The 24,965-nt window shown below is 38.2% G+C and overlaps 1 protein-coding gene across 6 annotated transcripts in view; it reads left to right on the forward strand.

Moving 5' to 3' along the window:
• Positions 1 to 24,965, forward strand: part of FHOD3 (formin homology 2 domain containing 3) — a 377,077-nt gene that overhangs the window by 30,729 nt on the left and 321,383 nt on the right. For all 6 annotated transcript variants that reach the window (XM_050970942.1, XM_030230647.2, XM_050970943.1 and 3 more), the window contains exon 2: positions 7,927 to 8,033. In XM_050970942.1, coding sequence (XP_050826899.1) covers positions 7,927 to 8,033 — 107 coding nt within the window. The remainder of the gene's footprint in view (positions 1 to 7,926; positions 8,034 to 24,965) is intronic.

Below are 24,965 nucleotides of genomic sequence, written 5' to 3' on the forward strand. Positions count from 1 at the left end.
AGAATTGAAAAGGGATTTTTATTTCCGCAGTTTGATACTGGATTACTCTAATCTCTCCCTCTCTAATTCCCTTTCTCTGTAAATTTTGGAAACAACCAAATGAACAAAGTAATCTGTCCAGTGGGTCTAGCTCAAATTACTGGAAATCTGGTGACAGCTGGCTGTGATTCCAGTGAGTGACCGCAAAGTTGAGTGGTTTGGGTGATTTGTACTAACACCAGTAAACAAGAGTACCCTCCTGTCATCTCATTCTGTAGGGGCCTTTGTCCTATGAATGGAATCCTTGATTACTGTTTGAATCCTTGATAAATGTTTGAGGTGTGCCTTGTTTTATTTTAAATAGAAAGTAATATAAGGGGAATACTTGGCTATTATCTAGGCACACACTGGCTACCAACTTGGTAACACTTTGTTCGCATTTATCATAGATCTGTGTGGGTTAGAAGGGATCTTAAAGATCATTTAGTTCTAACCCCTTGCCATAAGCAGCAATTTCACCCATTATATTAGATTGCTTAAGGCCATCCAACCTGGCCTTGAACATTTTGATTGATGGCACATCTACAGCTTCTCTGGGAAACTTGTTAGAGTGCCTTACTGCTCTGAGTAAAGAATTTCTTTCTGATATCTAATTTCAATCATTCCTTATGTTTAGAACTGTTTCCCCTTGTCCTTTTACTATCTACTAATAAAAAAAGCTGCTTTCCCTTTTATTTACAAGCACTCTTTAAGTACTGAGAGGCCTCAGTGAGGTCTCCCTGAAGCCTGCTCTTCTCCAGGCAGAACAAGTCCAGCTGTCTCAGCCTTTCTTCACAGGAGAGGTGCTTCAGCCCTCTGACCATCTTCATGGCCTTCCTCTGGAACCCTCTGATAGGTCCACATCTTAGGATGAGTACCACAGAACCAGATGCAGTACTTCAGCCGGGGTCTCAGGCAGAGGTGGAGAATCACCTCACTCAATCTACTGGTCATGCCATTTAGAGAGATTTGTTCAAAAGATGTTCCTCTGAATAGATTCTCAGGACAGGGACTTGGAGGTGAGAAAAGAGCATTTCTCATGATTGTTTGTCGAAAAAGTATCACTCTGTGGTCTTTGAATAAACAAGGAAGACGAGAATGGCTTGTGGGTTTGCTGTGCCTTTTTGAAACAGCAGTAGGATGCATCTGCCATTTCCCTGCCTTAACCTCTGCCAGCCTACTGCTGCCATGGGACAGGGACATTAAATCCAAGAAACATCCACTTGGATGTATACTGGTGTCTGTCAAAGCCTTCTGAAGGAAAACAGATTTGTGTGAGTTTCTTTTGGCATAGTAAAATATGTGCTGGCTTTGCACTGAATTATGTGCCCAGTGGGCTTCTGGAGTGAGGAGAGTGGTGTGTAAGTGGAGCCTTGCAAGGGAGTGTGAGGAGGAGCACGCAGCAGTCCTCAGTCTGTGTGTGGACATTGGAATTGCTCTGTTCTTCTCTCCTCACACCCCTTGTGCTTGGTTTCTTGGTATTTCTCTTGGATTGTAAGAAGCTGAACGAAGTACATGAAAACAATGACTGAATGCACGTTTATATTTTTTTTTAAATTTACTTTAATTTCTGTTACCTAACTAGTTTCTGAAAGTGGCAGCAGTCATTTATCAGCACCGGGTAACTGGTTGATTCAACACCTTTTCTTGCTGCTCTTATTTTTTCCCCTGCTATTTGCTCCTTTTGGTGATGTACTTCAACTATGAAATTAAAAAAAAAAAAAAAGCGCTTTCCTGTTGCATGTCAATAAGGACTTCCTTATGAAGAAAAATGGCTGTTAACTCTTTCTGTGAGTCAGTGCTTGAAATGAGAAAAAAAAATCACTGTTATACTACTATTGATCTATTTTGAGTCTTTTTAAGCTTGTTATTCTTGTTATATGAACTATCTTTGCCCCCCAGGAGGAGGAACTAACCACTACTAGCCAGATATGGTTACCTGAGACACAAGATAAACTGAGCTTCTGTCCTATGTTCTTGACTTGCTGGTAGCCTATAAGAAACACTTGCTTGAGTGGGTTGTTTAGGTTTTCTCCAACCTCTATGTGTTCAATTTTGCAGATGGATGTGTTGCTGCTGAGGGCTCTCCATGTGCTGGAGAGGTGGGGGTGACCCTTGATTTAGGGCCAGGATCAAGCTTCGCAGCTCTGACCTTGTTATGCTTGTTCCTGGCAGTGATTGAAGCCAGGATGTCCCTATCCTTTTGCGTACAGTTTCACTCCATAATTGGGGAAATGGCAAAATGTGAAGGAGTAGGAAGCTCTGCTTTTAAATATTCTCATATTTTAACTTTTTAATCAAATGTTTATTTGCTTTTGCATAATGAACTGTGCTCAACTAAATGAAACTTTAACCAGTGTAGGTATAAATATATTACAGTCTAAATATTGTTTATAATCTTATGATCTTTTTATGTTCTTCCTCTTCAGCAGTTTTAGATGTGTCTGTCAAATTTAGGCAATTGGTCTTTTTTTTTTTTTTTTAACTGCAGGGAAAACTTTCTAAAATACATGCATAATTTATATCTATGTGTATATATGGAACTGTTTGGATGATGGTGTTTAGCTTTGTGTGCGTTGTACTTTCGTGGTTTTCCATTTGTGCCAGTTTTGGTTGCAGCATAGGTACTGTAGTGTGTGAGTGGTATGGATCAGTTACCACTGTGTGGACACCAGATAGAGTCTGAAAAAGTTCAAACATCTCCCTGTTCTTCTTCTAGAACTTTTATTACAGAAAGAGTGGTTTAATTTAGTTGCTCTACTTACATGTCAGACTGTTGTACACAAGCATCTGGTTGTCTCACTGTTTCTATGTTTCTGGTCAGTTATGGAAAATCAGTGAGTTGGTAGTGAAGTCAGTGCTGCTTAAGAAGCCTTTTCCTGGTTCTCCTGTTGTTCAAAAAGACAGCTATAAATCGGTGAATCGGCACCTAAGCAACTACTACTTCTTGAAACTGATCTTGTCATGACAGAGTATAGATCTTACCGTTTCATTATGAAACTGAAGATGATAATTAGCACATCAGTTACATTTTTAATGAGGATGACCTGTGTACAGACAGTCTTAATTTCTTTGCTTCCTTCCTGTAAACCCAATGCACACATCTGAATATCCACAGCTGGTGAGTCTGACTAAAGCACTTATTTTGTTGGCTGTTACATGTGTTCTTGTTTCTTCATTTGTATGAAGAAACACACAAACTACCCACTCCTAGGTAGTCCCTCTCTTGGTAGGGATTTCAGAAATTTCCATAGGGATTCAAAAATATACCATAGATGTTTTCCAAAGAAATTGTTTATTTGCAAAGATGAAAATGTAATTGAAATGAACACATAGGTTTTTTTTAATGGCTTTTTGATACCATTTAATGCTTATACTAAAATCAAAATCTTGAAATCTTGAAGAAGACTGGTTATGGAGTAACCTTGTGTTTGACTCAGCGAAATAGCATTACTTTTGTCCCATTTGATGGTGCTTATTTCTGTTTATGGTTCCACAATACTGGTAGTATTCTTTTAATGTGATTATTAAGTTTGGAAAAGCCTACAGGATGAGTTCTATTTAAATGACTTGTATCAATCTTTTGGGTCTTCTTGGCAGTACAGGAAAGTGTCATGCAAAAGATGATAAACAATGTGAAGGGAGGGGTTAGAGATTTTTAGAACAAATGGTTTTGTAAGATTTTGAAAAGGTCTTGAAGAATCTCACCTCTTGACAGTAGTAGAAATCAATTATGCAGTTTAATAATAACAGAATGCTGATCAGAATTTTGAGACTAGTAAGGAATACTGAACGGTTAAAGAAAATTACGAATAAAAAGGTTAAATAAATTCCCAAGAGCTGAATAGAAGCCTCATTCATGATGATGTAAACCAGCTCAGTTAAGTATTCTTTAAAAGATTGTCTGTAAGAATTCTGGCTCTTGATTTTCCTAAAAGAAGATGTTTTTTAATAAGGATTTCAATGTGAATTATGATAAAGCATTGAGAAGCATGTAATGAATGAGCTAGATGGAGTTATTTGTGACTGTCTCCAGAGACAGGAGAAGTGATGTATAGCAGATAAACATGGGATTAAAGTTGAGCAGAGGGGAGGGACCAACATCCTGAATTGTTACTAATAAGCACTAATGAGAGAACATCAGCTATCCTTTGTGTTGAAAATGCAGGCAATTTACTAATTAAAAATAATTCATGAAGTGGCTTCTCTTTTTGTATTCTACCTGTAATATATGTGTGCAAGTGAAGCTGGAGGCAGAGTAGCAAAGTGATACTATATAAGGAAGATTTTAAGAGTTCATTGCCTTAATACTTACCTTAACTTTAAAGTGTTGTTTTGATCACTTCCATCTTTGACTAAAACATGCCCAACTTTTTGGCAAGACTCAGAATTAAGGGAAATAAAAGATATTGCCATTTCTCTCGTTACCGTAACTCATGTTAACAAATACAGCTTGCAGTGTACAATGCCTTAAAACCCAAATGAATATCATGTTCAGCTGAAACTATGGAAATGAGATTAACATAGGTACAATGTACTATTCTTACTTATTTTGTCCATGAAGGACTTCCTGTTCCCATAGTGCTTTTTGTACACTAAAGTCACAAGATATTAGTAAAGCACAGCTTCTTTTCTCTAATTATGCAGTATAAATGGAAATTGTGGGCAAATCTCCTAATCTCCATAGAGACAGCACAACATTTATCTAATTAGTAGTTTGCCTTTTGGCATTACTTTGAATAAATTAGCATTTCATTACATACCCTGAACTACTTGGAAAAAGTTTCCCAGAGTAGTATTTAGTCTTTCTTTTCTGAATACTGTATTTTGAATTAGCATAGGTTAATAATCTCCTTTGTAACTGGAAAGAGACAGAGTAGCACTGCTATCATATTTTAAATATCAGAGGGTTGCATTTACAGGTTCTTTGCTTTCTTTAATCTCTAGGAATCCAAGTAAAATCTTATGTCACCTTATTTAATGGCTTACTCCTTTACCAGGGAAAAATCCAAAAAAGAAAAGCAAAAAAAAAAAATGGAACAAGTTTGAAATGCAACCTCCTCTCTCTACCCTTTCTCCAGAGGCTGAACTTTTCTTTCAAATTACAAAAGTCGCACTCTATCACTAATTGTAAATGAGCTGTTCTACAGTATTTCCAACACAGCTAATCCAGAATACACTGTCTTCCTTTCTTGTATATAAATTAGTAGCAGGAAACAGAGTGACTAAGTTTAGGTATTGACTGCCAGATAACACAAGTGGCTGCTTAATATGCTTTTCCTGAACAGATACTGAGAATCAAAGCTTGGATGGGAAATTAAAAGAGGTAATTCATCAAGGATAGACTTTAATTTATTTTCTTTCTAAGTATTAAAAGAGCAGAAAGAAAATTCCACGGAAGTGAAAAGGGTGGTAACTTCCTTTCCTTGAGTCACTGGCTGTTTCAGATCCCTGCTTACTCCTTCAGAGAGTCATTGGCTGACACCTGTGGCAGAAGATGGGCATGAAGTATGGTGTTAAATATTTGACTCTTCTCAAAGTGGCCTTTGCAGCAGGGATGTATGGTTACACCACCATTGCCGTAGTTGCCTTTTGGTAGATGGAGGCATGCAAAGAATCTGTCAATTTGTTTTTGTAAAATCCAGAGGAATGAAACCATCTTCATTTTGGGTTCTTTGATTGCCTTGGTTTGAAAGACATGTGTCTGCTTGGGAAGGCAGGAGTCTCCCTTGGAATGGAGCATATGAACCCCCTTCCTCTGAATTATTATAATTTTGGAAATTAGGGGCTCTCGGGCAAAAAGGTATGGGAATAGGAATAACAGTTCTTTACTAGTGTGTATAATAAACAAACAACAACAACTATGGCATTAGTAACAAACAGAACCAGAAAACCCAGTCTTTTGGCTGCGGCAGTTTCCCCTTTGGTGCAGTTATAGCTTTAAACAAGATTTGGAGGGGTGAAGGGATAAAATCATGGTCACTGAAGACAGACCTGGAGGCAGCATGCCTCTGTTTGAGAGACAGTGTGCTAGTGAGGTCCTTTGGTCTGCTGTCTCGTTAGTGGTAGGGGGTGGAGATCCATGCAGCATCAAGAGTTACTGGTGTGCGAGAAACTGCAGAAGCACTTGGGAATGCTCATGCAGAAATTGGAGCTTCTTCCCATGAAAAGGCAGTGGGATTGATCACCCAAATGAAGCATATCTACACATACACATGCAGCATGGGCAGCCAGCAGAAGGAAGGGGAACCCATTGTGCAGCAGTAAAACTATGACATAAGGGGTTGGAAGTAGGTGATTAGGGTTCCTTCCAACCCAAACCATTCTATGATTCTGTGACAAGAGGAAATGGCCTCAAATTCTACCTGCAGAGGTTTAGATTGGATATTAGAAACAATTTCTTCACTGAAAGAATGGCCAGGTGTTGGAACACGCTCTCCAATGAAGTGGTGGAATTGCCATCCCTGCAGTGTTCAAAAGACATGTGGATGTGGCATGGAGGAACATGCTTTTTTGGTTAACATGTGCTGGGTAACAGTGAAACTCGCTGATCACAGAGGTCTTCTCCAGCCTTAATGGTTCTCTGTTCTGTTTGGCTGTCAGACTGGATTTTGTATGTGGTAGCACAACACATTTGGAGCTTACAATATTTGTGAGCTTGGAAGCAGATACAAAAGAGCCCCCAGTGCAGTGCTGCACATGGTGGTCCCAGCAGTGTGTTCAACTGGACACACTGATGTCCATTTTTATTCTTCTGGGCTGGATTCTCTGACCAGATGGTCACTTAAATCCCTAGTGGTGAGATAGGATAACCCTGTACATTCACTTGCCTCTTGGTAAATGTTGTCTTGTTCTCCTGCCCTGGGAAGGCTTTTTTCCTCATTATTTGTTATTTGACACTGAGTTATGTCATGGTGAGAGAGGGGCTCATGTTTCTTTCTAACTCTTCTCCCAGCTTCTTTAATTTTCCTTCTTGATCAGTAACTATTTTTTTTTCCTGGTCAATGAGTTAGCCAGAGTTTTGGGATGATTCATCCTAGGTCTTCTATTGTGATGAGCACCCTGCAAATAAAACCCCAGAAAATTTATTTTCTAAATTTGGTCAAATTTGCCTTTTTTTAACAGCTGGAACAATTAATGGAAAACTTGAAGATGAGGGGAAACAGAAAAGAAATAAAGACAGTTTATTGATTCCTCCTTCCCTCCCTCCCTAGAATCATTGTGGGCAGATTTCTGCTTTCAGGTCTGGTCCTTGATTACCTCAGTACCTTCGTAGGAAGCTGGCACAGCTTTCCAGTCCTCCCCCCACCCAGTGCTTAGGAATGTTGTTCCTGCACCCTCTGAGGCTGGTTAGTGCCTGGCCCTAAAAGCAGCCTGCCAGTAAAAATCTGTGACTTGGTTGACTGTACTTGCCCTTACTGTAGGACCCCAACTCATGGCTGCCACATTTTGCACTGTTTCTTGGCTATATCTGTCCTCACAGGGGCCATGCAGTGGCTCACAAAATAGCCCTTTGTTCCTTCTATCTTCATCCAGGGGCTCAGAAACTCTACTTACAACTGTACTGTAAGAACAGAGAATAGTAATTTATATCCTAAATGTACATTGAAATTAACTTCTCTTTCTGTATTACATTTTAAAGGCTCTGTGCTAAAGCCCTCTAAGCTTCTTCTCTATGTTCTAATAAGTTTCACTGTGTTAGTTGTGTTGGTATTGTGAGCAAGCATGGTCTAGGGAACATAGGTTTGGAATTTAGTAAATTGCCCAGAAATTTTTCTTACCTGCTCCCAACATATTGTTTGTTTTAGGGAGATCTTGTCTGGGAATGTGGAAAATGGGAAGGCAATGTTAGAGGTATGTTAGAGAGAAAGACTGCTCTGATCTAATGGTCTGAATTTTGTTCTACAGCTTGATGACTGCACCCTGCAATTGTCTCATAATGGTACCTATCTGGATCTAGAATCCACCCTAGCAGAGCAAAGAGATGAACTAGAAGGTTTCCAGGAGGACGCTGGGTAAGTAAACATTCACTAAATTTTTATAAATAAGCATGTGGCTAACTTCATGTGTTCAGGTCAGCATAGGAAGAGAAAATATAAAAATCTTTCCCTTGTATGCCCATACGTCTCTCCCTTTGTATGATGAAGAATTTTTTGACTCCTCTCTCTACGTTCAATTTTACAGTTCTCTAAAATATGACATAGTGTAAAGAAATCTATGAATATGAATATCTTGGTTAGTCTAGTAAGATTTTATAGTTCTTTGAACTTGAGAAATAAGGATGGTTTGTTTGGAGAACTCTTGAGATCTTTCTTATGATCTTAGTCATGTAGAGGATTATATTGGGGTGGTGTTCCTGAAGTTATAAACTCAATTTATTTTGTCTTGATAAACTGAGTTCTCAATTTATCTTTTTGAAGAAAAGACCTCTATTGGTTTCTTTTTTTACTCCTGGAATTGATTGAACCAGTCCAAGGGATGGGGGTACATGTTTCTTTTTAATATTCTCCTCTCTTGCTTTTTTTTCTTATTTAGTTATTGCTAGCACACATGGATTGCTATGACACAATTTCCATAATCATCTCTTTGAGAACTGAAAGAGAAAGCAGAAGTAAGCATCAGTGTGTGTTTGTGTAAATGCACATGGGAGATTTGCTTTTTTGAAGAATTTTCCTTTTATGAATCTTTCAGGTGATTGTCTTACTTAAGATGTAAAATGAACAGAAATTTTAAATCTATTTTTGTATTTCTGGTTACTATATTGGACTGGATAGTTGTGATTAATTTATGGGCATGTTTAACTGAATTCTGAATTGGTCAGAGTTTGTTAACAGTAGGAGATACATCCCTTTTGCTTTTACTCTTTCTCCACTTCTGGTAGCTGTCTTGCCTTTGATGAATATGCCTTATAAATCTGAATATGCCTTATAAGTCTGAACTGCGCCTCTGAAGATTATTTTATATAGAGAAGAATTTTAGATACTATTTTCCAGATATTCATGTGTGTGTATTTGTGTGTCTTATTTGCACCTACCAGTTTGGGGCATAACCACTACAAGATAAAAAACTGTTCTGTTAGAATCCAGTTAGAAGAGAGTCTGCTGATAGAGTAGCCAATACAAGCTGAACTGAGCCTCCTTTCCTATGCAATAAGAGTTTTGAATGTAGAAATTGATATAGTCTTCAGTTTTGTGCATAGATGATAAAAATCACTGCAAAGAACAGCAAATTTGTATTTCCAACTAACTTTATAATGAGCTGAAAGCAAGTAATTGAAAGGATTATTTTGGGGAGGTAGCAATACATTTTGAATTTGTCTCATTTTTTCATTTCCATTGGTGTCTCTGTGATAATTCTGATAATTTTAACTTCACCTCTTTTAACACTGCACAGTAGCATTTTGGCACTGCCAAGCAATCTGGCAAGTGAGAGACCATTTGGTGCTTTTCCTGCCAGACTTTGCTTTTGAAATGGCAAGCTATTGTCCACCTTGTTTTATTTTTCTGCTTCTTTTGGGCATGTAAAATCAATGATACATATTCTTCCTGAAACACAGTTATAATTTATTTTGTGATGGCTATCCTGGGGAAAAAAAAAACAACAAAAAAAACCAAACATGTAACTGGTGCTTGAAGGTGAAGATTCAGATGGATTTCTGCATTTCATTTTTGTCCATGTTCTGTGAGAGAAGAAAAGATAAACAAGAACCACCAGAGCTTTGGGAAGTGGAATAAACTTCTCTGTAGGACTTAACATTGTTCCTTCACGGTAAATGCAGCTTACGTGATGTTATTCATAAAACCAGAATATTCTAGATGTAGGGTAGCAAATGCAGTCAGTAGTGTCTTCCTTTGTCCTGTATTTCTAGCAAATTAAACTCCATTTTTGGGCCTCGCAGTTCTGAAACCAAAACACTGAGCTCTGGAGTGCTCCTGAGATGGACCTTCTGGCTGCAGGCCTTAGGAGCTTAACAGCAGATTGCTGTCTGGGAGGGACTGGCTTCAGAAACCATTTAGTCTCTCTCTGTTTCTGTCTGGGTCATTTCAAGGTCCTGCTCTTAATCTTCAAAGCTTTTAATTTTCTGAGATTAGGCTACCTCAGGACCTGCCTTTCTGCCATGCCAAAGCTGCTGTGCTCATCAAGGTCACTGAAGCTTGCTGAACTCAGAGTGAAGGCTTTAATAGCTGGATATTCATGACATTTTTAAAATTTCAGAACCTTAGCTGTGGAAACTCCTACTCAAAATGGCCAGAATGTCCTGTAATGTGGCTGTTTTCATCATCTTTTTGCCAAAAGTTCCTGTTCATCCATGGAAAAATGATGAAGATATTCTTTTTAAACACTTTTCAAATGAGACATGTAAATAAAACAAAGCAAGCAGAAAGCAAAGTCTTAAAAACTTCTATTGGTTTAAGAGGCTGTAGGTATTTGTTTCCTCTGTGAGGGATTGGATGAGCATAGTGGAAAACATGAAGGATTTTTCTTCAAAAGGAAAGAAGAGAATGGTGGCAGTTGCTGGAGGTTTATAATGTGTATCTGTAAATAACCTGGACAAGAATGCAATTTTAAATTAACGCTATTCTGTTACTGAATAAAGTGAAAAGAGGCTTTTAGTAGTTGCTGTACACTCCAGCAGAATGGAAACTTATATCTAGTGAAGGAGAAAAGCCAACATACTTGGCCTTGTACTGTGGAGGGTTAACTAAAACATGGGTGGGGATTGGACGGCTTTCAGGTCTCCACAGTTTCACCTGCTGCCATTTGCACCCTTGAGAATAGCTGTGCAATTCAGGAGATTCAGATTGTTTTTATATTGGGGCTGGTTTTGGAAGAGCCAGGGTGAACATCTGGCCAAGAAATGAAGCTGGCCCTGCAGAAGGTGTTGCAACCAGCAAAAGGGTCAGTAGGAGAATGTAGGAAAACAACCTTTCTTTTCAAGTCTGCATTGTGTTCATGGCTTTCTTGCTTGTTGAGTTGCTTACCTTTTTGGCTTTTTTCTCTTGTTTCCAACACAAGTTACTTGGTGGATGCTTCATTGTGTAGGGTAGTACACAATGGAGGTTGTTTAGGCCAGCGGGCTGCTTTAAGATGTTGGTGACAGGTAAAGCCCTTTCCTTGGCTTCCTTGAGGTTTAACAGAGAAAGCAAGAAATGTCAAGAAGCTGTTGTGTTTAAATTACCATATAATTGCTCAGGCTCTCTTTGTGGATATGTCTAACAGGCCATCATGGGAGCCCACAAGGTAACACTGTCCTAAAATGCAGAACAAGAGTTTCTTAAGGTGGTATACTATGAGCAGTGAAAAATTCTTCAGGGACTATGTTTTCAAGACTTCTGCTCTGCAGGGATTCTTTTCAAGTACTTCTGATAAATGGCTTCAGCACTGATGTTTTGGCATTACTTCTAGACACCCTATCTCAAGCCATTTTGGCTGGGTGAGTTCCATGACAGACCTTTTCCCTCTTGATGGTGCTGTTCATTCTGGTCTTGATTCAGATCTGTTGGAGACAGTGGAGTCTGCCAAGGATCTCTAACATTCTTTTCCTGCTAATGCACTGTATTTTTTTCCCACTTAGACTTTGCAAATAGCACAATTGTGAGAATGAAAACTGTTTGTCACTTGTTTACATAAGGATGGTGGGGATGCATTTGAAAGTTAATTTACTTTTTGTCTTAGAGAAATGGTATGGCTTATTTCTTGAAGCAGTACTGAAACCTAGCAGATTTTATGCTGATTTTGCTTTAGTTTAAATGGAATGTATTTGTGTTTGTTCATGGGTGGAAAATGCTCTCAGCTTCTGATAGCTTTCTCTCCATGTTTTGTCTTGATGTCATTTCTATGTTTCTCCATGCCAACAACAAGAAAAATAAGGGAGGTACCATGGAAAAATTGTCATTTTGTTGTTACAAACAGGAGACTGTGACTATTTATTGACATTATTTACTCATGTTGTCCACCCAAATATTTTGATTTCTGTGATATTTAGCTATTAGGTCTGATGAAATGCTCAATCTGAAAAATGCAGTTCATTGTCACAATTAACAGCATGCAACAAAGCAAGAAAAAACCCAACAAAAACACAAAAAAACCCAGCTCCCTAGAAACATCAAACTAAAAAGCCTGGGCTGAGAGGTTATGGTAATTTTTGGAAGGTGTAAGAATTTCTACAGGGCAGCAATATTCCATTTTAAAATCTATCAGATTGAGATGTTGAGCCACATTTTGATTGGATGTTTTTCTAAAGCTTTACTGTTGCAGAATAAATGGTGATACAGATGAGAATTTCACATTCCTAAAGAAGTACATTGGTTTTTATGGATCAGTAAGTTGATGCTGTTCTTAATTACCTCACAAAGATTGGGGACAATAACTATTACCACCTGCATTTCCAAAACTTTTTGCAGCTTTTTTGCTTCTTAATCCTGATACAATTTTGTTGCTTATATTAAAAAAAAAATAGGTAAAATATGGAAATTATTTTTTAGGTGGAACTGTAGTATCTCATTTTCATAGTTATCTTCCAATAACCATTGACAGCAAAATGAAATAAAATTACTGGTCCCATATGGTTTCCCTGTTTGGAACAATTGGCAAGGCATCTCTGAGCATTCCTGCTTCCAGAGTGTGTAATCAAAATAATTACACAAATGTGCATATATTTTGTAGGCCTGACAAAAGAGACATGTGACTTTGAGGGATGTGCTCTGAAAGCAGGATGGAGGCAATTAACAGTTGAAAGTTCCACCATGAAAATTATTCACCAGTTATGAGATTTCTTGTCAGTGGATCTCCTTGACACAGTGTCTTGTGAAGAAATGATTGACAAATTAGGGTTCCTACTAATAGTAAAATGCTACTACTTTTGTAGTTAAGAAATGAATACTGATTTATTAATAGAAATCAGTATTATCAAAATGATAACAACTTGAATAAATTTTACTGCAGGCCAAGGCTTATTTTATTATATAGTTTCAGCTTTAAAGCTAGCTTGATGGTATAAAAGTAAATCTCTTCTGCATATATTGAGGTCAGAGACTGCAAGCCACTTTGCTCGCACCAAAAGACATGAAATACAAAGTCTTTGCAGGCTTTTGAAAAGAACCTGTGATGCCCTGTTTCAGTGTGCGCTGTCTAGGAGAGATCTGGAGTGTGACAATAAGCACAGAAATTACAAGGATCGCAACTTACTGTGTGTAGCAGAAGTCTGGGGATGTCAGATGGGGGTGCAGTCTGTGCACCTTACACCTTCTTTCCAGTCTAGATGGAGAACCTTCAGGCAAGTAGCGTACAAAAAAAAAGTTGCAGTACTGGATAGTGTTAACTTTCACTGATGTGCTGAACATGTCCTTCAAAGGGAAGAAGAGTTGGTTTTGCTCTTCTCCAGGTGCCCCAGTCTTGGAAACTACTGCATCCTTCTGACTGTGAAGGAGCCAGCATCCCTAGTAGTGGCTCTCCTGGCTTGGACAAGGAGCCTTCATGTGCTCTCTACTCTCTGTGTGATTTTGGCTTGGAGGTTTTTTTGAGGGTGTTTAAATGTTGGGGTGTTTAAGAGCTTGACTCATTATTTCACAGCTTTTGTTTCTCAATACTGGAGCAGCTGTGTCTCTTTCTCTCCCACTTTGCCCCAGAGTATACTCAGTTGTAAAGGGAAAAAACTACATCTGTACCAAGGTACCTGTGGAAACATTTGAAGGTTTGCTGGTTTTGAATTTAGTGATTACTGCTGGCAAATGAATACAATAAGAGTGCTTTTATTGAAGAATAATTTCCACTGAAAATTGTATTGCAAAAATACTGTTGTGCTTAGCTCTCTCCCATTACAGCTCATTACATACCAAATAAAGTGCCAAACCAAAAAGCGTGTGAATAATTCTTACAGTTTTTGCTAGGACAACTTCTTTTAAATACAGCCTAATTTGGCATTCAGATTTGCATGTGAAAATAGCTGAGAAGTCCAGTATTTTTTGGTGGAAACTTAAATAAAAACAGCTTATGGAAACAGCTGATGCCAGATGTTCTATTTAAAACCATTTAATTTTATTAACATTGAAGCTGCTTAATGGCTGTGTTTGCACTCTGCCCTCCTCCTCGATGACGAGGCTGTAAGTTGAGTGGCTCTCGAGGCTTGGAAATGTGTTTCCCTTCAACTTGTGAGGAGGAAATCCCTTCCTCTCTCCATAAACAGATCATCTGTGGGGCTTCAGGTAGGGCTGCCAGAAAGTGCTGCAGGGCTGCTCTGAACTCCTGTTGTGAGTAGAACCACTGATTTGGAATCCAGACCTGGAACAGTACCAGCACTGCGGGCACTCATTGCCGGGGCAAACCAGTGTAGTATTGCCCAGAGTGTGTGGGTAGCCAAGGGAATTTGTGCTGGGTAATTAATAAAAGCTGTGAATTAGCTACACTTCCTATCCCATGGCAACTGTTCCTCTATGTGCTCCTACCCGGTGGTAAATGCAAAGGTTTGTGTAAGCAAGCTCATGCTTGCTTTTCTCCCATGGGAATCCATTTGTCTGTGTGCTTGGTGTGTGGTGTGTGTTTATTTGGTTTACCCCTGACTAAACTAAGGTGGTAATCTGCTTCTGATAAAAATAAGTGTCTCCAATTTAACCTCCAGTTGTGAGCTAACAGCTTAAACCGCTGCAAATCTGTGACTAGCCTGGGATCTCTGGTAATGAAGCCATGAAAATTAGTGAATACTGCCAGGGTTAAGACCACAGCAGAGCAGCAAAACAGTAGGTTTTTTTCACATTTACTGCTCAGTAATTCTGCTCACTAGCAAAAAAAAAAAAAAAGTATTGATGGCCCAGCAATAAGTATAAAGCCCATTTCCAAAGTGAAGTTAATATGGAGAAATAAGTGGCCTGAGAACACTGTTTTATATTTAAAAATTTGTATGGCAGGTTAGGAAGAAGCTCTTGTCAAATATGATGCTAATGGAAAACTTCCAAAAGAAGAAAGAGACACAAAGTAGTATGTTGATCAGTGCAAAAGAGACTTTATTTTTATGTACTTACATAATCGTATGTATGTTCTACTGCAAGGTAGGACAGCTTTGAAATAGTTCTTGCTGAGTCTGGTTAAATGGTCACATTTTAATAAAGCGTAAATGACCAATTAAGTGAGTAGGACATTACTTTGAAACGTGTTGTGCTGCTGTGGATAATATCTGCTTCACTTTGTTTAGTATCATCTATTAAATTGGAAAACCATACAAGATTAGGGTTTTTCCCTTAAGGTAGAAGAGAATGATTTCTAGTAAAAGGGAAATATTTATGAAAAGTTCTTAAAGCTATTTTTTACAAATTGAGTAAATTTCTCCCTTTTTTTTAATTATAAAAAAATTAGGTGCCTCTTTTGAAACTGTAAGTCAGATTAATGTCAGGTATTGGGGCCTTTGTAAGAAAAAATATATTAGTCAGGTGCTGTTTGGTTTTGCTCTGAAACTATGGAACTTCATTAGAAATTGGTCACAAAATCACCAAGTGGGTCAGGTTGGAAGGGACCACAGTGGGACTTCTGGTCCAGACTCCCAGCTCAAGCAGGGTCATCCGAGAGCCCATTGCACAGGATTGTGTCCATCTGGTTCGTGAATATCTTCAAGGAAGGAGATTCCACAACCTCTCCAGTACTGGAGCAACCTGTTCCAGTACTCAGTGACCTGCACAGTAAAGTTCTTTCTTATGTCCAGGTGGAATTTCCTGTGCATCAGTTTCTGCCCATTGCCTCTTGTCCTATTGCTTGGCACCACTGAGCAGAGCCTGGATCCACTCTCTTGACACCTTTCCTTCAGGTACTGACAGACACTGATGAGATCCTCTTGGTTGTCTCCTCTAGATGCTGAATAGGCCCATCACTCTCAGCCTTTCCCCATGAGATGCTTCAGTACCTTAATGATCTTTGTAGCCCTCTGTTCTGTGTGCTCCAGGAGCTCGGTGTCTCTCTTGTCCTGAGCAGCCCAGAACTGGACACAGCACTCCAGACGTGGCCTCACTAGGACTGAGTTGAAGTGCAGAATCACCTCCCTTGACCTGCTGCAATTCTCTTCCTAATGCGCCCAGACCACTTGCAGTCTTGTGGGTCCCATTGTGTGGCTGGGAGCACTGGAAGGACTCTGCCTGAAGATGTGGAAACATCAAGTGACTCAGCTGTTGGAGGTTAATTTATTTTACTTACCTCCTTGCCCTTGTTCTGTAGGTTTCCAGTTCTTCTAACATTTTTTTCCCCAAAATCCAAATATTTCAAAGGCATCTGTTTCTCCAAGTTTGAAGAGGTTTCAAACTAAAATCCTCATGTAACTTGAACTTCAAGTACAGGTGATAGCAAAACCATATGACCAGAAATTACCTGGTGTAAAGATTCCTAGGAGGAGTGTGCAGCCAGAGTTTGACAGTATCGACAGCAGTGGGAAATACATAACCTAAGAACTGGAAAGCATTGGCCAAGTGACATGTCATCTCTGAAGAAGAACATGATGCGAGGTTGACAGAAAATGTGGAAACAATGCTTTTGGTTTTGTGTTTTATCCAGAAACAATATTATTGTTAAAATAGCTCTTCTAATGCAATTCTCTTCACCCTTTTCCAACTCATGAAGTTTGTGTTTTCTTAATACAAAAATATAAGATGGAGATTTAATTGAAAATGCTATCAGACTTTCACAAGATGACAGGATAAATATCCCACTCAAAACAACTACATGAGTTGAACTTTTGGGTTGGGAAGGGACATAAGTTTTTTCATGAATGACAGCTCTTGAAAAATGGTTATTTTCTGACTATGAAGGCAGCAGTCAGCCCTCAAATATTTGAGGGGTTGTTGGAAAGTTTTTGTTGTAATGTGTAGAAATTGAGCCATTAACAACTGAGAAAGAGCCAACATGATGATCAGAAAGTACGGGGAGGAAGTGGGGAGGGAATTCTCACTTTCCAGCTTCTGAAGTTTGCTTGCACATGAACTACTAAAAAGGACAAATGGAACAAATGTTTCCCCCATTTCTAACCTATTGCCTTTTAGAGAGTGTAAAAGTGATTCATTGTCTTTGACAAAAATCGTTACCTTGTGAGGTATGCAGAAGACTGCACCTTTTACTGACACTAGTAAGAAACAATTTGGTGGTATTCACATGGATTATAATGCATACTTGGTGAATTCCTTGATTGTTTCACTCCACACTTTTGAGTTTCTCATTTTCTTCCCCCTTCTCCTTCTATCCCATTTTATTTCCATTTAAAAATAGGGGGAAATGAGAAGGAAAAATAAAAAGAAAAATGGCAAGCCTGCCTAGTAAATATACTTGTGAAGAGTTAGGGGGACGTAAAAACCCAGCACCTCATAGTGACAGCTGTAGGTAGTCCTTATGCGCACAGTTGTACAGACAGTGATGTGTCAGCCAGGATGCTCTTCCACTCACTGGAATTCAGATGGTAGTGGTTTACAGGTTTTAGTGGGAATGAGGCAGTTATTTGTTAAAATCATGTTGACCAACACAGAAGGCAGTATTAGTGTACTCTGCAGGGGAAAAAACATACAAATCTGAGCATGCTTTGATCTTTTGTATACTGTTTCTTGCTCTAATAATTGGCCAGATTTTGCCATCCCAGTTTTTGCTCAGGGAATATTCTGGCATTATTTCTACTTGGATTAGTAAAGTTGTAATTATTTTTATGTTTTGATTTTTGTTTTTTGCATTTTAAATGCAGACTGAACAGACAGGAATGGTAGCTGTCTGTTTACTTATTTTTGTCCACTCTTGTAAAATGATTGTTACTTCAGTAAATTTGTCACGATCCAGGAATGCTCTGATAAAACCACTCTGCAAAACAATTAGATGACTTGTGTGTGTATTAACGAACAGGATGCAGACACATTTTGACTTCACACTAATTTTTTAGATGGAAAAAATAAGGTAAGAGAGAAAAGCCCACTGACTTTCTGTAGGATGACTGTGTGTGTTTGCCTCATACAGCCTGTCATGTACCAGAAGAGGTTGCTAGTGCTGTCGGATGACAGGGTATTAGCATGAAGGGTATTAGCATGTAAAAGACTTCTTTTTAATTATTGGTATTATTTCCTGAGCTCCTCTTCTTCCATCATTCAATAGCAATAACATGACCTTGAACATAACAGTTGGATCTTTGGCTAATAATTACCTAAGAACTTCAAAAAGGTTACTTGTTTGGATAAGATTTTTGGATGAGTTTTGAGGAGATTCTTAATTCCACTCTTTGTGCACATGTGCACTTTCTCACTTTAAAAAGACTTGGCTTTTATGCAACTTTTTTTTTTGAAGTGTCAGAATTTTTTTTTCCATCTCTTGAATCTGCAGTTGACTGGAGAAGCATATCATAGTGAAATGGCAGTCAAGCTGTATCTTAACAGCTTTGAAATCAAAGCCCAGGGTTTATGCTGTCTGATTATTAGCAGGTTAAAAAACACTTTCCTTATTGTGTGTGTGTACTGGCTTGGAGATCTTTTTCAGGGAAAACCTGATAGACTCAAGTACTTGAACTCTGGCAAAAATTTCATCCTTTATGCATTCAACAAGGAACAGTTTGTTTTCCATTGCTGCTGTGGAGTACCTTAAACTGTGGTAGCAACTGTGAGGCAATACCCCATTGCAAAAGCATTTTCCACTCCCTAAAATGAGTGTGCAAGTGAAGATGGAAATGGATGGGAAAAAGCAGATGCCTTTGCAAAACTAATGCACTCTAGAGCATGTCTGTTGCCATGTGTTTGCTTCTGGTGGCATACTGTAGTCTAGGTTTCTTTTGTGGGAGTCAGTGATTCTTTGTTGAGCTCAGGAGTTGCTGGATGCTGTTCTCATTAAGCTACTTCTGTTGGAAAACATGGATGTGATTATTGGAGATGGTTAATGGCCCACGAAGAAACCTGAGTGCTATGAGAAGCTGTAACAAAATGTGAAGCATGTGTTGTGCATGTGTATTTTGAAGGCAGCATCTGTGCTAGATTGGTTTTCATAATGGTTAGATTGTTACATCAGGCAGAATTAGCTGCAGAATTGTTATAGGGTAAGTTGTCAGGTTAGCCTGATGTTAAATGCTGTCCAAGTCTGGAAATAGTTTCAGTGTTATCAGGTTGAAGTTAGTTTTCGTCCAACCTCTGCATTCTTTGGGATAAACAGGCAGCAGCTCATGGTGTTAGTTTAGCTGGGTTCAGTAACACATTGTGTTTGCTTTGGTAGTGGCTCTGAAGGATAATGAAAAAATCATCTGGTTATTTCAAGAGAGCCTTGGTGTCAGGTAAATGTGTGCCTGGCTTATCTGATTCCCTCTGGTTCAGAGTTAGCCCTTCTGTGAGTGATTGACTGATAGTGCACTTCATAGCAGTGTGAAAAGCTAAATATGGGGAGAGCTGGAGGCTAGGGGAGCAGCAAACCTTCCCATCTAATAACAAATAAGTAATGAAAATACAAGGTACCTATACTGTTTGCCAGTATATGATTTTATTTTCCTTGATATTCCTTGATTTGGTGACACTTAGCAGCGCAGACCTGTAGATTTTGTTTAGTTCACAAGTTAAAAGCAGGCTGCAGCTGGGAACCACTTGCTCTTTCTCTAAAGTAGGGTGAGGAAAGGCTTCTCCAGTCAACTGCAGATTCAAGAGATGGAAAAAAGTTTCTGACACTTCAAAAAACAAGATTCATTTATTACAAACAAAATCTAGACATGTAACAAAGTTTGTAATCTACTCCTAACTAAGGCATATAGTTTTATTGATATGACTTTTTTTTTTTATATGTTTCAGTGAGTGCAGCTGGCTACTGCTTATTGAAAAAAGATCCAGTAAGTATTTAACAGAGTTAATAGCTGAAATTTAGCAGTAGAAGAGTAGCTAAATTTCACATATTGTCCTGAAATAGCATTCTGTTGATCTGTGTTGAGATCAGAATCATTATTGCTATAAGATTAACTTCTAGTCTTTGGAGTTACCAAGACACAAAACTTTTTCTATATTCAATTTCTCTAATAAATTAAAGTAAATAAGCACATGCCAACAGCTCACTGAGTGCCTGTCTTATGGAATATAAATACTTTTTTTTGTCATTGTTTATGTACCACATTACAAATAGTTTCCCTCAATTATACATTTTCAAGTCTTGATTTAAATGACATTTTGAAAATAGTACCTCAATTGACTGTCTTAAACAGTTACTTGTTTTGAGGCAAAGCCTTTGTCTGAGCTAAGCAATCCCTTGACCAGAGGAAAAATACCAAGAATGTTGTTAGGGGTAAGAGGGGAAAAAGCATTAACAAACAAAATAATAATCATTTAACACCAAAACCACACATCAAAAGAAACCAACGCACAGTCTCTTCTTAATGATTCAAGGAAACTTTGAAAGGAAATTTTTAAGAGAGTTTATTTTATTAAGACGTGACATCCTTCTTCTCAGACCTACAACCTAAGACCTGCTGGTATCAAAAATGGGACTTTTATGTAAATATCTAATTGAGATTCATTAACATTATTAGTAAGACCGACCACAATCATTTTCTTGACAAAGCTCATCATTGTAAAATAGGAGAATGCATCACATTAACATACACATTTCTATTTCAATGTTTTCTTTCTTTCAGGAAGCAACTATTCAGAATTCCTAATATTCTTCCAAAGGGCTAGATATTTCAATTCAATAAATTTGGCTTCAAACAATTCCCTGATTCTGAAAACACATTATTATATCATTTAAACCCGAATTAGAAAATCACTTTTCTGACTTTCTTAATGATTCCTTAATAACTCAATAAAGAAAATTCTTTAGCTTAAAGGTGTTAATTCTACAAAAGGCCATGGTATGTCCTTCTGGGCTCCTCCTGTTCTGCTTTCTACACAATACTTGATAACCATGGAAAAAGCTACAATTGTATAGCACAGCAACTGACAAATTGCAGTGGTTTTAATAACACTCTATAGTCACATGGGCAAGTAAACTTACAATTCTTCATTGCATTTTCTCAAAAAATAAAATCTGTTGCAGACATCTAAATCGTGAAAAGGCCATCATAAGCAGAAGCTGAGTCCAAATGCTGTTAGAAACCAACAATTGGGATCTTTTCAGTTAATGTAGGTAAGAGAGTGTCTAAGCTCTGCTCTTATCCAGGATCCGTACACTCTTCTATTTCAGAAATATTAAAGTATATAAAAGAACATTACCCTGTGGATGCCATGGGACAGAGAGAGAGAAACAGTACGCGTTTCTTACAGCGGCTTGTGAGAAGTTTTAGGGAGTTGGAAAGATGTGATAACTTGTTGAGTAACAACAATTTGCAGGTGGTGTTTTTCTACTTTATTTTTCTGTTCTTCTGAAGGACAGTGTGTGAGGAAGATGTTTCTGTTAGTTAGCCAGTAGAACAGAACCTATCGTACCACTCTATAAAAACCGTGTGGTTCTTTTGAATATAGCCTTCTTTGCCTTTTCTATGATCCTGCCTCTCGTCTGTTCCTGCCTCAATCTCGGCGCAAGAGCGACATTACCCCATAAAGACAAACTTGGATTTTAATGCAGTGCTACACACATTCATACGGTAACACAGCAAATACGACTGATGCATCTTGTTCGGGTGATTCTCGTTTTTTGGGACTTTTTTATAATAGATAAATATATTATAATAGGCAACCATATCCTCCCCTCAGAGCAGTTTTCAAGTAGCATATTCCCATGACTCTCATTGTACTCTGTTCCAAGCAGGGATTTCATCCATTAAGATTAGTGTTATCAGTAGACAGAGATAATTCTTGAGGATAACTCACAGAGAAAAATCATTTGCTGTGCTAGAAAGTACAATTATGCAAAACCTTTGAAACCTACAAATTAGTTTGTATGTACACATAGAAGTGTGACTGTTTAAACTAAAGAATATCCTTTCCTTCATATCCCAGCCAGGATTGTGGAAATATAGCCTAGATGTGGTGGAAAATGAATACTAGAATTCAAACAGACAATAGCAGTAAAGGGATTGTAAGAATGCGGGTCCAGAAGATGGACCTTACCCTTACCCCTGCACTGGGCTAACAGCACAGTTGAGGCCCATTTTTGATACCAGCAGGTCTTAGGTTGTAGGTCTGAGAAGAAGGATGTCACGTCTTAATAAAATAAACTCTCTTAAAAATTTCCTTTCAAAGTTTCCTTGAATCATTAAGAAGAGACTGTGCGTTGGTTTCTTTTGATGTGTGGTTTTGGTGTTAAATGATTATTATTTTGTTTGTTAATGCTTTTTCCCCTCTTACCCCTAACAACATTCTTGGTATTTTTCCTCTGGTCAAGGGATTGCTTAGCTCAGACAAAGGCTTTGCCTCAAAACAAGTAACTGTTTAAGACAGTCAATTGAGGTACTATTTTCAAAATGTCATTTAAATCAAGACTTGAAAATGTATAATTGAGGGAAACTATTTGTAATGTGGTACATAAACAATGACAAAAAAAAGTATTTATATTCCATAAGACAGGCACTCAGTGAGCTGTTGGCATGTGCTTATTTACTTTACTTTATTAGAGAAATTGAATATAGAAAAAGTTTTGTGTCTTGGTAACTCCAAAGACTAGAAGTTAATCTTATAGCAATAATGATTCTGATCTCAACACAGATCAACAGAATGCTATTTCAGGACAATATGTGAAATTTAGCTACTCTTCTACTGCTAAATTTCAGCTATTAACTCTGTTAAATACTTACTGGATCTTTTTTCAATAAGCAGTAGCCAGCTGCACTCACTGAAACATATAAAAAAAAAAGTCATATCAATAAAACTATATGCCTTAGTTAGGAGTAGATTACAAACTTTGTTACATGTCTAGATTTTGTTTGTAATAAATGAATCTTGTTTGTTGGAAATAGTCTTTTCTTCTGTGTATTTGTGAACCTACTTTGTTTTTAACGCAAATGGCCTGTCTGTCCCGTGGTCCCCCCTTCCCTGTCCTGATATCATGGCAAGCTTGCCTACAGGCAGTTTTTTTTAATACTATTTGGCCAGTAGTTCATGAGTCAGTGAAATCATGGATGGATCTTAAATTACTCTTTTTTTTGAATTTATTATTGTAATATGCTTTCCTGAAAACTGGTATGTGTAGAATCACGGATGCAGTAATTTTCAGAGGTGATCTTCATTTTACAAAAGCGTTATTCATATTGTATGATAGTCAAAAGTATTCATCGGGAAATTGCATAATTTTTAATATTTTATATGTGACTGGCCTTATAATTAGCTGCAGTGTGGTGAATCTAGTATGCCTAAACCACATAAAATGCCTCTGTGGTGATGATCATGGTGTGGCCTGGGGGGAAGTGGGGGAAATGCAGCATCATAAGTGAGTCTTCATCTTTGTAGTTTCTGGGGCTTGAATCATATTGATTTTGGTAGGCTGGAAAAATTTCCAATACAACCAGTGGGAGATAAAAATTAATGTTTGTGTGTATGAGAGTTTTCTGTCCTGGGAGGTATTACAGTTGCAATGATAGTGTAGAACAGAGCCTGTAGAAGAGAGCTTGTTCTAGGTTTTGCTTTAAGTTTTCAGGGATCTTTGTAAGGAGGTCAGGTCGAGGAGCAAGTAGCATCACTGTTGAAGCCTGGAGAACTACCAAAAAAACCTGCCTTGTTTTTACAAGGAAACATTGTGCATTGGATTTTTAGAAAAGAAGAGAAAGCTCTATTAAATTGTAATGGGCCTGAATCTCTACAGGCCTTAAAATGGTGCTGATTTCTCAGGTCCTTGTGTTTAGTCGCTCTCTGATGGCTGGGCACCTGCTGTCTGTTCTTTCAGCAAATCACCACAGACCTGTAAATTTCAGCAGACTGCTGGTGAAGTCATTGTACCCTGTAGACTGCTAAAACACTAGAGAGTGCCAAGATAGAAATGTCCATTTCTTGTTAAAATAGCAGAGTCTTTTAGTTGATCAGTTTTTCAGGATCAGAAGAATAATATGTCTGATTATATAGTCTTCCTTTTTCTTTGCTAATTCTGGGCTATCCTTTTACAATTCTGAAATAAACAATCTTGACTCAATTCTTTCATTTTCTGATTTTATCTCAGAGCATTTGTTTATGTCAGGTGTATCAAGTCCATGAAGGAAGGGAGATCAAGAGAAGCAGTTTCTGTACAGAATCAGATGTTGTGAAGGGCAAGAGGTTTGGTCAGAAATTCTTCACTAACTTGGCAAATTCAATATTCCAGAGGAATCCTGGCACTTCTGTGGGGAGGGGCAGCCATTAAAAATCTGCAGAATATGAGTGCAGGCAAAGACTGTGTCCTGCCAAAACAACAGGAGGTGTTTAGGTCAACAGAGAGTCAGTCCTAAACCTGGAACTGCTCTAGGGAGTTTCACAGTGCAAACTACAGCCTGCTTTTGTGGGGGCAATAGCATGTGCTGCTTGGCACTTCAAGTTATTAAGAGAAGGGTGACGCTTTGCCCACTCAGGATGTCCAAGTGGATCCTTTAAAGAGTAATTTTGATTAAAAGTTTTTTTTTAAAGCCCTCTGTTTAACTTTTTTTATTTAATCTATGCAGAAGTAGATTACTCAAACTAAGTCCTCTATTAGCAGGCACACAGCTCAACATTAGCCACTTTTTTTCACGTCCTTACTTTTCTTTTTTTTCTGTTATATTTTCCTAAGGGCAATATTTTTCTGAAAATACCTGTCACTACTTCCCTTCCTTGCTTCCCCTGGAGATCCTTCTGAGAAGTAGTATAAAACATTTTGCTTAGTTTTTTCATGAAAATAATGCGAAATATTTTTGTCTTGCAAAATAACTGTGGACAGGAAAACAATAAGGTAGGGAGGAACTTCTGTTGTTACTAAAAAACTATTTTAAGTTACAGCCAGCATAAGATTCTTTTGGGTGTCTGTGTAAAGGGTTTGGGCCTGAAGCCTCTCAGCAAAGTTGCAAAATATGTAACTGAGAAAGGTTGTGCTGGTTTGTGCTCTAA

The sequence above is a fragment of the Serinus canaria genome, chromosome 2 (genome assembly GCF_022539315.1).
Source record: "Serinus canaria isolate serCan28SL12 chromosome 2, serCan2020, whole genome shotgun sequence".
NCBI lineage: Eukaryota > Metazoa > Chordata > Aves > Passeriformes > Fringillidae > Serinus > Serinus canaria.